At 39.8% G+C, this 15,910-nt stretch overlaps 1 protein-coding gene across 19 annotated transcripts in view; it reads right to left on the bottom strand.

Annotated features, from left to right (window-relative positions):
* SYNE1 (spectrin repeat containing nuclear envelope protein 1) overlaps nucleotides 1-15,910 on the bottom strand; it is a 523,271-nt gene that overhangs the window by 367,483 nt on the left and 139,878 nt on the right. For 17 of the 19 annotated variants that reach the window (XM_021936839.2, XM_031667714.1, XM_021936840.2 and 14 more), the window contains 2 exons: nucleotides 13,124-13,174; nucleotides 2,583-2,690 (listed from right to left, as the gene is read on the bottom strand). In XM_021936839.2, the coding sequence (XP_021792531.2) occupies nucleotides 2,583-2,690; nucleotides 13,124-13,174 (159 nt within the window). The remainder of the gene's footprint in view (nucleotides 1-2,582; nucleotides 2,691-13,123; nucleotides 13,175-15,910) is intronic. The other 2 variants (XM_021936847.2, XM_021936849.2) reach the window with 1 other exon arrangement.

Genomic DNA, 15,910 nt, shown 5'->3' with positions numbered 1-15,910 from the left:
CATGCTTATATGATAATCCTTTGCTTTAATTTCATGGTATTAAAATATTAAGCATGTCACAGTACAGTTGACATCAATTTATTATATGTAGACTTAACTATAAGCTTAATGCTAACATTAAAACAATTTTTGAAGTTTTATATTTTACATTAATTAAATTAACGCATCCTAAAGTGTGACTCCAAATCTAAACATAAAATTAAAATATCATTAAAATGTGCAGTTATGTTACAGAACAGGAGAATGGCCCCACAAAAGTTAGCAGATAACACAACTAAAAGAATTTCAAAATTATAAACAAACATGTAAATTCACATGAAGAACACTGGGGGGAGATAGTGAACTACAATTTTACCTACAAGTTTTTCTTCCATTTTCTCTAACTGAATGGAATTTTTAAAATACCGAAACATAGGCTGGGCACGGTGGCTCACGCCTGTAACCCCAGCAATTTCGGAGATCAAGGTGAGCGGATCACGAGGTCAAGAGATTGAGACCATCCTGGCCAACATGGTGAAACCCCGTCTCTATTAAAAACACAAAAATTAGCTGAGAGTAGTGGCGCACGCCCTGTAGTTCCAGCTACTCAGGAGGCTGAAGCAGGAGAATCGCTTGAACCTGGGACGCAGAGGTTGCAGTGAGCTGAGATCACGATCATGCCACTGCACTCCAGTTTGGTGACAGAGTGAGACTCTGTCTAAGAAAATATATAAAATAAAAAAATAATAAAATAAATAAAAAATAAAAATAAACCAAAACATAAAATCAACTTTTAAATTTTATTCCACAGGATTCTGAGTGAAAAAACTGGAAAATACAGCATTTACTATCGATTGAAAGAGATTTAAAATGCTGATTACATAATGTAAAGATGAAATGAAATTTTCCCTAAATTCAGATTTCAGGTAGTCTCTAAATCCGTTTTTAAGAGACTAGTGATCACCTTTGGACTGAAAGGAGTGTTTCTGTTTTTGGCTTTTCTAAGCCTTTATTTCCCTCACCAACTAGCATCTATGTAACAGGTAGCTTTATAACTTGGGATTTATTTTTTGATAATTGATGCCAAACCTAAACCTCATCAGTCGACTAAATAAGTATATTCACTCTGTTCTTGCAATTCTTTTCTCCATTTACTGGCTTAATCATTTTTTAATGGATCTCAGCCCAGAAAATTTTATTTTGGGGAAACAAGCTCACATTGAATTTCAAAGCAAAAGAGTACATGCATATTAACCACATATTTATTGCTTTGCTAAGTTGGACAAATATAATATTGATGCTATCATCCATCTAAATTCAGGCATATCTTAAAGATACGATTATGCAAAATCACTAATGCCATAGATAAATCTTTTGTCTACCATGTTGAAGTTCTCACATTATTTGACCTTTTTCTGTAGCAGAAATGACTGAAATATGATGGTGAGTAGAATATATTGCAGAATATAATTCAGAATATACTACACTTAATTTTGCCACTAAAATGGAGTGATGTTTTACATTGGAAAAAGTGATAATGCTGCATCAAATAAATCAAAATTTTTATTAATTTTTATTTTTTCTTCAACTTTTGTTTTAAGTTCTAGGGTACATGTCCAGGAAGATTTGTTACATAGGTAATCATGTGCCATAGTGGTTTGCTGCACGGATCAACCCATCACCTAGGTACTAAGCCCAGCATCCATTAGCTATTCCTCCTGATGCTCTCCTTCTCCCACACAGGCCCCAATGTGGGTTGTTTCTCCATGTGTCCATGTGTTCTCATCGTTCAGCTCCCATTTATAAGTGAGAACACGCAGGGTTTGGTTTTCTGTTCCTGCATTAGTTTGCTGAGGATAATGACTTCCAGTTCCATCCATGTCCCTGCAAAGGGCATGATCTTGTTCCTTTATATGGCAGCCTAGTCTTCCATGGTGTATATGTACCACATTTTATTTCTCCAGTCTACATTGATGGGCATTTGGGTTGATTCTGTGTCTTTGCTATTGAAATCACACTTTTTAAATGGGAACAAACTGTGTTTTGTGTCTTGGAAATGAAAATCGGAAGCAGAAGTCCAATTAATGACACTGCAGTCAGACTGGGGAAAAACTGAGCTCAACTTGAATGCAGTGGTGTTGGACTAGGCAGGTCGCAGCCGAAACTGATCCCTTTAATGGACCTCCAATACTCATGTTGCAATCCTTTATTAAATTCAGCTTATTTTATAGTAATTTTCAATTTGACTCAACTCTTTGTTCTTGGTAGATTTTTGTGTTAGATGACATCTACAAGATCATGAGTTCTATAAACACAAAGACTCCACATTTGTTTTCCAAGTCATCTATAAGACCAAGTTATGGGAAAGTGATGAAGCCTCGGTGCTCCATATATAGTGTGGATACAATGCAACTTAAGACTATCTACATACGTCAGAAATACAATTATTAAATTATATGCAAACTTAGGGTAATGAATATTATGTCTTTAAAGACTTTTTCCCGTTAATGTAATTCAAAGCATTAAACAGAGATCAAATGACATATATAAATCTTAGTCAAAAGTAGCTTTTGAAAAATTCAAAAAGCTTTTCCATACATTACCTGATATTTATCCTGTAAATTTGATTCCACCATCTGTGCTCTTGTCAAATCTCTCTCAAATTGTTCTATCCAAACTTTCATTTCCTTCAAAATTAGCCTGTCTTCTCTCTGGAAACAGGGAGACATTATAATTTTATTAGTATCTGTGCATTTATTTAATTGCTGATTAATACCTGACTGATTCTAGAAGATACTTAATGTTTAGTAAGTCCCAACTGTCTCTGAAAAATTTTCTTTCTCCTCACCCCCACACCTTTAGGATAGTAAGAAGCAAAAGTTAACTCTAGAAAAATATCTTAGTTATCTTATTGAATAATGAAATTAACCAACTCCATTTTTTTTTGGCCAAGTAACACTAATTTAATAAAGAAAATGTGCCCAGGAGGGAATTTCCTAAGTACACAAAAAATAAGAGTCATAGCTGGAGTAGAAACACAGTCCTGTGAGTTGCTTCCTAACCCAAGGCCATTGGTAACCCAGAGGACAGTTCTAGATGGGGTTCATTTTGACTGAATTTGAGGAGTTACACCCAAAATACCATTGGGTGACTTGTCTATATTACTATTTAAACTGATATTAGGTATTACAATCTCCACGTGGACAGAAAACACATTTATCTGGTTCAATATGGTATTCCCAGACCCTGGGAACATGATACCTTTTAGAGATGTACCAAGTTATTTGGTGAATAAATGTATCCAGGTCACTACTCATCTCAAAAATGAAAAATAAAATTGGGATTTTCATACTTATTTTCACAAACAATGACAAGCGCCATTATATAATAGCATTGATTTAGTGAAAATATCCTGACTTTCCATCAAGATGTAGTGTCTCATAAGAACGTCAAGTATTCATAACCATACTGAACATGGTTTTTCGGCATTTACAAAACAGCTTTCAACTCCACCATCTCACTCGCTGCTGACAGTGCTGTGACACAGGTAAAATGACTGTCCCCCTTGGCAGGTGATGTTTCAGAGTGGAAAGAATGCCACTTATGGAGACAGGCCAAACTGGTTTCAAATTCTGGCCCTACCACGCATTAGCTCTGTGAGCTTGGTGTGTCCTTTTTTTTTTTTTTTTTTCTTAATCTCTCTACTGTTGTACTACAGGATGTACTACACGGTGTGTTGAATCATCACGCACCTTTTCAATGATTTTGATGAGAATTAGAGGTAATCTGTGTAGCATGTCTAGTACCGAGGTTGTCACATTCTCATGATCCATGCCTTCTCTCACTTTCTTGTCTTGCAAAAGCAGTCATCTTCTGCCTAAACACTTACCACATTTTCCCCTGAATAATGCCTTTTTCAGAACTCGGCTCAGGCACAACCTACTCTAGGAAGCTTTTTCTAACCCAGAAGTCTGAGTGAGGGCATCTGTCTCCTATACCAGTGGTTCTCACACTTAGTACACACTAGAATCATCTGAGGGGCTTAGAAAAACACAAATTGCTGGGCAGCACCCACAGAGTTTCTGGCTGAGTAGATGTAGAGTAGAGCCAAAAATCCGTATGTCTAAGTTCCCAGGTGAATCTGATGCTGCTGGTGAAGGAACCATATATTGAGAACACTTCTCTATGATCCTGTGACAACCTCAGCACTAATATTCACCCAAATGCATTTGGGTGATAAAGTCAGCCCTCTGTGTCCTTAGATTCAATCAATAGCAGATTGAAAATATTCAGAAAATAATAAAAATAACAATACAGCAATAAAGATAATACAAACAAAATACAACACAGTATAACAACTATTTATTTATTTATTTATTTATTTATTTATTGAGACGGATTCTCGCTCTGTTGCCCAGGCTGGAGTGCAGTGGCCAGATCTCAGCTCACTGCAAGCTCCGCCTCCCGGGTTTATGCCATTCTCCTGCCTCAGCCTCCCGAGTAGCTGGGACTACAGGTGCCCACCACCTCGCCCGGCTAGTTTTTTGTATTTTTTTAGTAGAGACAGGGTTTCATTGTGTTAGCTAGGATGGTCTCTATCTCCTGACCTCGTGATCCACCCGTCTCGGCCTCCCAGAGTGCTGGGATTACAGGCTTGAGCCACTGCGCCCGGCCAACAACTATTTAAATAGCATTTACATTGTGTTAGGTATTATACATAATCTAGAGATTAAAGTATATGGGAGGATATGTGTAAGTTAAATGCAAAGACTATGCTATTTTATATCAGGAATCTGAGCATCATGAATTTTGCTATCTTGGGGGGTCCTGGAACCAATCACTTGTGAATATCTAGGGACAGCTGTACAAAATCCTTGTCAGGCCTCTGAGCCCAGATGGCTGAGGCAACTGAAGAACCACAAAAGAAGTGAAAATGGCTGGTTCCCGCCTTAACTGATGACATTTGATGATTGTGATTTGTTCCTGCCCCACCCTAACTGACCAATTGACCTTGTGAAATTCCTACTTCTGGACAATGAATCTCAGAAGCTCCCCACTGAGCACCTTGTAACCCCCACCCCTGTCCATAAGAGAAAAACCCCCTCTGACTGCAATTTTCCACTACCCACCCAAATCCTATAAAACTGTCCCACCCTTATCTCCCTTTGCTGACTCCTTTTTCAGACTCAGTCTGCCTGCACCCAGGTGATTAAAAAGCTTTATTGCTCACACAAAGTCTGTTTGGTGGTCTCTTCACATGGATGCACGTGACATTTGGTGCTGAAGACCCAGGACAGGGGGACTCCTTCAGGAGACCAGTCCCCTGTCCTCACCCTCACTCTGTAAGGAGATCCACCTATGACCTCGGGTTCTCAGGCCAGCCCAAGGAACATCTCACCAATTTCAAATCAGGTAAGTCTTTTCACTACCTTCTCCAGTCTCTCTCGCTACCTTTCAATCTCCCTTTCCTTCCAATTCCAGCTGTTTTTCCTCTCTAGTAGAGACAAAGGAGACACATTTTATCTGTGGACACAAAACTCCGGTGTGGGTCACGGACTCGGGAAGACAGGCTGCCCTTGGTGTTTAATCACTGTGGGGACGCCTGCCTGATTATTCACCCACATTCCACTGGTGTCTGATCACCACAGGGATGCCTGCTTTGGTCATTCACCCACATTCCCTTGGTGGCAAGTCAATTGCAGGGATGACTGCTTTGGCTGCTCACCCACATTACAGCCCAGGGCTGCTCACCACCCACTTCTCTGTGTCTCTACCTTTCACTTTACACTTACCTCCTTCACTATGGGCAAGCTTCCACCCTCCATTCCCCCTTCTTCTCCCTCAGCCTGTGTTCTCAAGAACTTAAAACCTCTTCATCTCACACCTGACCTAAAACCTAAATGCCTTCTTTTCTTCTGCAACACCGCTTGGCCCCAATACTAACTCAACAATGGTTCTAAATGGCCAGAAAACAGCACTTTTGATTTCTCCATCTTACAAGACCTGGATGATTTTTGTCGAAAAATGGGCAAATGGTCTGAGGTGCCTGATGTCCAGGCATTCTTTTACTCATCAGTCCCTCCCTAGTCTCTGCTCCCAGTGCAACTCATCCCAAATCTTTCTTCTTTCTCTCCTGTCTGTTCCTTCAGCCTCTACCCCAAGCTCTGAGTCCTTTGAATCCTCCTTTTCTACGGACCCATCTGACCTCTCCCGTCCTCCTCAGGCTGCTCCTCACCAGGCTGAGTCAGGTCCCAATTCTTCCTCAGCCTCCGCTCCCCCACCCTATAATCCTTCTATCACCTCCCCTCCTCACACCCAGTCTGGCTTACAGTTTTGTTCCACGACTAGCCCTCCCCCACCTGCCCAACAATTTCCTCTTACAGAGGTGGCTGGGGCTCAAGGCATAGTCAAGGTTAACCCTCCTTTTTTTTAATCTGACCTCCCCCAAATCAGTTAGTGTTTAGGCTCTTTTTCACCAAATATAAAACCCCAGCCCAGTTCATGGCCTGTTTTGCAGCAACCCTTAGACACTTTACTGCCCTAGACCCAGAGGGGCCAGAAGGCCGTCCTATTCTCAATATGCATTTTATTACCCAACCCACTCCCAACATTAGAAAAAGCTCCAAAAATTAGATTCCGGCCCTCAAACTCCACAACAGGACTTAACCTCGCCATCAAGGTGTACAATAATAGAGAGAGCCAAGCAGCAGTCTGTTTCTGAGTTGCAATTACTTGCCTCCACTGTAAGAGAAACCCCAGCCACATTTCCAGTACACAAGAACTTCAAAACACCTAAACCACAGTGGCCAGGCGTTCCTCCAGGACCTTCTCCCCCAGGATCTTGCTTCAAGTGCCAGAAATATGGCCACTGGACCAAGGAATGCCCACAGTCCAGGATTCCTCCTAAGCTGTGTCCCATCTGTGCAGGAACCCACTGGAAATTGGACTGTCCAACTTGCCTGGCAGCCACTCCCAGAGCCCCTGGAACTCTGGCCCAAGACTCTCTGACTGACTCCTTCTCAGATCTTCTCAGCTTAGCAGCTGAAGATTGACACAGCCCGATCACCTCGGAAGCCTCCTGAACCATCACAGACGCTTTAGGTAACTCTTACAGTGGAAGGTAAGTCCGTACTCTTCTTAATCAATACGGAGGCTAACCACTCCACATTACCTTCTTTTCAAGGGCCAGTTTACCTTGCCCCCATAACTGTTGTGGGTATTGATGGCCAGGCTGCTAGACCTCTTAAAACTCCCCCAGTCTGGTGTCAACTTGGAAAACATTATTTAATGCATTCTTTTTTAGTTATCCCCACCTGCCCAGTTCCCTTATTAGGTCGGGACATTTTAACTAAATTATCTGCTTCTCTGACTATTCCTGGGCTACAGCCACATCTCATTGCCACCCTTTCCCCTGTTCAAAACCTCCTTCACGACTTCCTCTTGTATCCCCCTACCTTAACACACAAGTATGGGACACCTCTACTCCCTCCCTGGCAACCGATCACATGCCCATTGCTATCCCATTAAAGCCTAATCACCCTTACCCTGCTCAACACCCGTATGCCATCCCACAACAGGCTTTGAGAGGACTAAAGCCTGCCCAGGATCTTCACCTTATCAACAAAATTGTTTTGCCTATCCACCACATGGTGCCAAACCCACATACTCTCCTATCCTCAATACCTCCCTCCACAACCCATTATTCTGTTCTGGATTTCAAAGATGCTTTCTTTACTATTCCTTTACACCCTTCATCCCAGCCTCTCTTCGCTTTCATTTGGACTGAACGTGACACCCATCAGTCTCAGCAACTTACCTGGGCTGTACTGCTGAAGGCTTCAGGGACAGCCTCCATTACTTCAGTCAAGCCCTTTTTCATACTTTACTTTCTGTCCATCTGCTTCTCACTTTATTCAATATTTTGACGACCTTCTACTTTATGGCCCCTCTTACAAATCTTCCTAACAGGAACCCTCCTGTTCCTCCAACATCTATTCTCAAAAGGATATTGCAACTCCCCCGCCAAAGCCCAGATTTCTTCCTCATCCATTACCTATCTCAGCATAATTCTTCATAGAAACATACATGCTCTCCCTGCTGATTGTGTCTGGCTAATCTCCCAAACCCCAGCCCCTTCTACAAAGCAACAACTCCTTTCCTTCCTAGGCATAGTTAGGTACTTTTGTTTTTGGATATCTGGTTTTGCCATCCTGACTAAACCATTATATAAACTCACAAAAGGAAACCCAGCTGACCCCATAGATCCTAAATCCTTTCCCCACTCCTCTTTCTCTTCCTTAAAAACAGCCCTAAAAGCTGCTCCCACGCTAGTTCTCCCTAACTCATCCCAACCCTTTTCATTACACTCAGCCAAAGTACAGGGCTGTGTGGCTGGAATTCTTACACAAGAGCCGGGACTGTGCCCTGTAACCTTTCTGTCCAAACAACTTGACCTCACAGTTCTGAGCTGGCCCTCATATCTGTATGCAGTGGCAGCTGCCACTTAAATACTTTTAGAGGCCCTCAAAATCACAAGCTATGCTCCACTTACAATCTACAGTTCCCATAACTTTCAAAATCTATTTTCCTCCTCACACCTGATGCGTATACATTCTGCCCCCTAGTTCCTTCAACTGTACTCACTATTTGTTGAATCTCCTACAGTTACCATTGTTTCTGGCCTGGACTTCAATCTGGCCTCCCACATTATTCCTGATACCACACCTGACCCCCATGACTGTATCTCTCTGATCCACTTGGTATTCACTCCATTTCCCCATATTTCCTTCTTTCCTGTTCCTCACCCTTATCACACTTGATTTATTGATGGCAGTTCCACCAGGCCTAATCACCACTCACCAGCAAAGGCAGGCTATTCTATAGTATCTTCCACACCTACCATTTAGGCTACTGCTCTGCCCCCCTCCACTACCTCTCAGCAAGCTGAACTCATTGCCTTAACTCAGGCCCTCACTCTTGCAAAGGGACTACACATCAATATTTATACTGACTCTAAATATGCCTTCCATATCCTGCACCACCATGCTGTTATATGGGCAGAAAGAGGTTTCCTCACTACACAAGGATCTTCCATCATTAATGCCTCTTTAATAAAAACTCTTCTCAAGGCTGCTTTACTTCCAAAAGAAGCTGGAGTCCTTCACTGCAAAGGCCATCAAAAGGCCTCAGACCCCATTGTTCAAGGCAACAATTATGCTGATAAGACAGCTAAAGAAGCAGCCGGTATTCCTACTTATGTCCCTCACGGCCAGTTTTTCTCCTTCTCATCAGTCACTCCTACTTACTCTCTCACTGAAGTTGCCACCTATCAATCCCTCCCCACTCAAGGCAAATGGTTCCTGGACCAAGAAAAATTCCTCCTTCCAGCCTTACAGGCTCATTCCATTCTATCGTCCTTTCATAACCTCTTCCATGTAGGTTACAAGCCACTAGCCCACCTCTTAGAACCTCTCATTTCCTTTCCATCGTGGAAATCTATCCTCAAGGAAATTACTTCTCAGTGTTCCATTTGCTATTCTACCACTCCTGAGGAATTTCTCAGGCCCCCTCCCTTCCCTACACATCAAACTCAGGGGTTTGCCCCTGCCCAGGACTGGCAAATTGACTTTACCCACATGCCCCAAGTCAGGAAACTAAAATACCTCTTGGTCGGGGTAGACACTTTCACTGGATGGGTAGAGGCCTTTCCCTCAGGGTCTAAGAAGGCCACCGTGGTCATCTCCTCCTTTCTGTAGACATAATTTCTCGATTTAGCCTCTCCCTCTATCTAGTTGTTCCATCAATGCCCATTACAACCTCTAATGGCTGCTGCCCTAGCTGGATCCCTAGTGTTAGACATCAGTTCTAAATTTCTTTTCAAAAAATCACTATGTCAGTAGGTTCAATTCTTTGCCTTCTACTTTTAAACTTAACTTCCTCATAAAGCAACCTTTTTCGATTACCTGCTCCACCCTGACTCATTTCAATGACCTGCTCCACCCTCACTCATTCTGATTACCTGCTCCACCCTGACTCATTCTGATTATTTGCTCTGTCCTGACTCATTCTGATTACCTGCTCTGTAACCATTTTTCCCACCAAACTACTCACCCCGTCACTCTCTTTAAATTAGTCAGTCGAAATTAGTTTAGCCTGTAAAGTCTAACCCCAGCCAATAGGGGAACGACACAGCAGCAGGGGCCACAGTGCATCAGGGATAAGAACCCCTTCCCCTCCTTTGTCCGAATGTGCGCTCACCATTGCTCCATCTGTAAGGGCACACTCTTCTATAGAAGTACCTTGCCTTGCTGAGAATTAAAAAGAAAATTTTATATTTGAGTGCTATTTCTTTTGCGGCACAGAAACTTTATCTATAAGTCTGGGTACAAGACACCTCTTTTAGTACTCCTCATCTTTTCACTTTGCATTTCCAGTTTTGCCTTGTACAAGGTCTCTTCTTCCTCTGTGGCTCCTCTACCTACATGTGTCTACCTGCTAATTGGACAGGCACATGCACACTAGCTTTCCTTACTGCCAAAATTCAATTTGCAAATAGGACCGAACAGCTTCCTCTTCCCCTCATGATGCCAACATTTCACCACTATTTTGTTTTATTTTTCTTACTAATATAAGAAGACAGGAATAGGCCTCGACTTACTGCTGAAAAAGGAGAATTCTGTATATTTTTAGATGAAAAGTGTTGTTTTTACCTAAATCAATCTGGCCTGGTATATGACAACATAAAAACACTCAAGGATAGAGTCCAAAAACTCGCCAACCAAGCAAATAATTATGCTGAACCCCCTTGGACCCTCTCTAACTGGATGTCCTGGGTCCTCCCAATTCTTAGTCCTTTAATACCTCTTTTTCTCCTTCTCTTATTCAGACCTTGTGTCTTCTGTTTAGTTTCTCAACTCATACAAAACCACATCCAGGCCATCACCAATCATTCTATATGACAAATCCTCCTTCTAACAACCCCACAATATCACCCCTTCCCCCAAAATATTTCTTCAATTTAATCTCTCCCATTCTAAGTTGCCACGCCGCCCCTAATCCCACTCAAAGCAGCCCGGAAAAACAACCACCAAAAATTTTCACCACTCCAATACTTCACCACTATTTTGTTTTGTTTTTCTTATTTATATAAGAAGACAGGAATGTCAGGCCTCTGAGCCCAAGCCTGCACCTATACATCCAGATGGCCTGAGGCAACTGAAGAACCACAAAAGAAGTAAAAATGGCTGGTTCCTGCCTTAACTGATGACATTCCACCACTGTGGTTTGTTCCTGCCCCGCCCTAACTGATCAGTTGACCTTGTGAAATTCTTTATCCTGGACAATGAATCTCGGAAGCTCCCCACTGAGCACCTTGTAACCCCCACTCCTGTCCATAAGAGAAAAACCCCCTTTGACCGCAATTTTCCACTACCCACCCAAATCCTATAAAACTGCTCCACCCCTATCTCCCTTTGCTAACTCCTTTTTTGTACTCAGTCTGCCTGCACCCAGGTGATTAAAAAGCTTTATTGCTCACATAAAGCCTGTTTGATGGACTCTTCACATGGACGCGTTTGACACTCCTTAGGTATCTTTTTAATCTCCCTCATCTAACACAGTGTCTGGCACTCAGAATCACTCAATATATGATTGCAGAATAAGAGATGAGTTAGAAACATAGTTAAAAGCAGAAAGAAATGGAACTGGAGCCCAAGACTATAAAGCTTCAGTTCTTCCCAGGATGTCTTTTCTGAATGAACAGGTGAATATAATGAAGGTACATTTTTATTATCAGTTGATTCTCATGCCCAGAAAAGCACTGATACCACATTCTTATGAGCGCAGGGAGAAAACTTGTTCTTGGTGTGTCTCCAAGGTACCAGAGGTCAGTGTGGCCACCAGAAGTGACCCATCTAACAGTGAGCACAGGGCTTCATTGTGAGCCTCTGAGGACAGGCTGCTCATCAACTTCTGCGTTTAAAAAGCACTTGACTGCCCTGAAGAGGAGCTATTTGTTACACAAAGTCATCTGAAAGAAAAGGGTTATGTTCTTTAAATAACTTTATTAGAGCCTATTTAGTAAATGACTTTCTAATGGTTAGAAAGTGTCTAGCAGATTGCAGTAAGGTGAGAAGGATGTCGCTATTTATATACTCAAGATTCTTCTTTCTAAGAGAAAAATGAAGTACAAAACAATATTTATAGCCCATTAGTTAGGGTTTTTCTTCAACTGATAACTTTCACACATATTCAGAAGACATGGCAACCTATTGCTTATATCTAAATTCCAAGTAGCTATACTGTCAGCATTCTGTCTACTTTTTCTTTCACTTTATTGTTTTTCTTTCTCTCTCATTCACTCATACACACACACACACACACACACATAAACCACATTTACATTTGTGTACCACGTTCACATATACATAAACTCAACTTTATGGAGCATGACATTTAAAAAAATTAGTATTTGATATGAAATTAGTTACTTCTGATTTATGTTGATATAAATACAATATATCAATACAATATATAACCTGCAGCCCAGACGGAACATAAAGAAAAATGGAAAAGCTAAAATATGGGACATGCATTCAATAACTTGGATATGGACAGCAATTCATAACCATTCATTCTGCTAATATCTTTTGAGCACCTACTACATGTCATGAACTTTACTAAACCACGAGACCCAATACTGAGCAGAAGAGAGTGAGGAAACTCAGACCGACAAGGTAACCAAATACTTACTTTGTTCGTTGATTCTCTGCTAACATTTTAAGATACAAAACTAAACCTTTATTTTGTTTTTATTTTCTGTGTCACATTAAAGACACCAAATATAGTTACTGTAAGTCCTTCTTTGTATTAGTGTTATTATTATAAAGAAAAAATTAATTGATAGATACCATTTTATAATGAAAGATTAATGGGCAAGTGCATGGGAGTAGCTTAGACTATCACTAACATTTGATAACACATATGTATGTTATTTGCTCTGTTAGAAAGGAAACGCAAATGATGCGATTAAAGTATTAAAAGAAATGTATACATAAAGACAAAAACATGCAAGGGAATGACTAAAACGATACAGAATGCAGGATGTTTGAAAGAGGTCATCAATGCAAGATTACTTAAATCTTACCTTAAAATTTTGTATAGAATTTGCAAAAGATGGGAAACCTGGAAGTATTTCCTAACAATACGAAAAGATAATATATAGAAATATAATATAAATCAGGGTCAAAAATTATTTAGAAAACAAGAAGAAAAATAAATGGAGAGGCATCTGCCTTTAGAGAAATAGGTGATCATTTCAAGGGTATAATTACTTTAAGACATTTTCATAGCTTTTGAAAATACAAAAATATTCAACTCCAATAAGACAACATCGTTTTCTAGAAAATGACATTTTTATTTTAACTTGAAATAATCATATGTAGCTATATATTTTGTAAACATGTCTCAAAACAACAGTAAATATTTTAGAAGGTGAACTATGTAAAGAAGAGGTATATGAACTCATATTACTTTCCCTGTAAATATACACAGCACACATGTTTCTTTGTCCTCATAAGAATTAAGCCTGTGTTGTGCTTCTTAGGGCAGTCAGGAATGTGTGTGGCAATGGAAGAACGGATGGGTGAAAAAATGAAAGTTTAGAAGGTGAATGAGATAAGTCAATAGGCCTATATTGTTTATTTACGACTGAGTGCTAATTATTCAAGAAATATCTTAAGGGGGAAGTTTATCAGTTTTATTGGATGAGATTTAAAAAAACATGGTGATGTCGATTTTCGGTAAGAAAATCATATTTAAAATGGTAGCCATAAAATATTTAATTCAAATAAAATCACAAAGGGGATATATAAATCAAATACACACAAAAATGAAAGCCTGATAGATATGTTCATGCCAAGAAATTTTTTTTTATTTAATGAATTAAGAGAGTAAGAACTGAGTGACAAATACTGAGTACTTTGAGGTGGGGGCTCAAAACTAATATGCATAGTTTACAAAATATTAAAGGTTCACTAGACAGAATTAGGTGACCATTAACTGTGTTAAACAAATATAAACCCTACATCATAACAAAAAATACATTATTCAAAATATTCAATTTTAGATGCTTATGCACTACATGACAAATGCCACTAAAAAAGGGCAAAGCTTCCAATAACTTTTCCTCAAAAATAATTTTTGAGATAAGCCTGAATAAATCATATGCATCCTCTTTTTAGGAAAGGGATAGAGGGAATTTTTTTAATGACCAGAATTTATTTTTTAGATGATTAAAGTAACCTCTGAAAATAATAAAACCTCTTTAGTAAAGTATATTAAAAAGCTTATATGAATAGATTGTGTGTTTCAAATCTCTGAGAATTTTTGCATTAAACTCCTGCTCATGAGCATTAAGTAAAGCATCTCCTTTTGTGTTTTTAGATGTTTCCAGCCACAAAGTTTACTAATCTGGAGAGATGATTAATGTCAGAGACTCTAAAACGGTAAAACCACAGACACCAAATTAGATATAAATCCATCTGGGTAATATAAGGACTTCACATATAAAAACCAGATGGAAGTTTGGATGGATTTTCTCTGTGCTATATGAGGTAAGTCTAATGTGTTTTCTTACAGAGTTTCTTATTCACACAACAATATTGTCAAAATCCAGCAAGCCCCAGATGACTCCAAAATATTTGCATCAATCCATGCCAGCATTTGCACATGGAGTCTTTGCTTTAGCCGTTTGTGGTGCTTTTTAGAAACAATTACTTTACTAGTAATAACTATAGATAAGTCACTCTGGTGGCCAATGTTTGTGCTCCAATCCTGACAAGGAACAAAAGAGGTTTCCTGAACTTACTGTTTTTAAGAAGCTAACATAGTTCTATCAAATGCCAGATTAATTTCATCTAAGAGACCTAGGAAACAGGAGTTACCTCTGTTTTGCTTATTCTTTTATGAAGTCACTGATTTCTAACTATTGGCATAATGTCTACTTGTAAGCTTTTGGTTATGCTCCTTGGCCTTATTCTTCTTTATGTATGCTTATAAGTCTATTTCGAAAACATATTTTACATTTTTTGGTTTTCTTATTACTCTTCATTTTCATTTCAAACTGCTCTGAAAACTCCAGTTGAGACCTGAACAATGAAGACAGACAGGTTTTCACTCATCTTGAAAATTCCATTTATTTTTTTCCTGATGTCATTTACCTTATAATTATTTGTTTTAGGAGGAAAGGAGAAAGGAAGAAGAGGAGCACCTTCTAGTTAAATTAAAGTTCAGCAGTGAATCCACCTGTCTATATAATTAAAAATAGAATACAACACTACTTCAAAAATATTAAAAGAATGGTCATATCCATTGCTAATAAACAGGAAAGCAGGCAGTCTGGTGTCTTGGCTGGAGTGTAAAATAGAACTAACTTTCTACAAGGCAATTCAAAAAACATTTTTAAAAGCATTAAAATTTTGTATGCCCTTTAGTCTGGGAATTCCACTTCTAAAGAAGAATCTTAGCCAGGCGTGGTGACTCGTGCCTGTGATCCCAGCACTTTGGGAGGCAGAGGCAGGAAGATCACTTGAGGTCAGGAGTTTGAGACTAGCCTGGCCAACACGTGAAACCCAGTCTCTACTAGAAATAGAAAAAATTAGCTAGGCGTGGTGGTGTGCATCTGAAATCCCAGCTACTCAGCAGGCTGAGACAGGAGAATTGTTTGAACCTGGCAGGCAGAGGTTGCAGAGAGCCAAGATTGCGCTACTGCACTCCAGCCTGGGCGAAAGAGCAAGACTCCATCTCAAAAAAAAAAAAAAAAAAGAGAGCGAGAGAATCTTAGAACAATGTTTTATTACAAGATTGTTCATAAAAGCATTGCTTATAACAACAAAAATTACAAATTAAAGCTATTAAGATTGGGTAATAAATT

This window comes from Papio anubis, chromosome 6 (genome assembly GCF_008728515.1).
Source record: "Papio anubis isolate 15944 chromosome 6, Panubis1.0, whole genome shotgun sequence".
Taxonomy (NCBI): Eukaryota; Metazoa; Chordata; class Mammalia; order Primates; family Cercopithecidae; genus Papio; species Papio anubis.
The sequence above is the reverse complement of the archived record's forward strand: the minus strand, read 5'-3'. Positions and strand labels throughout refer to the sequence as shown.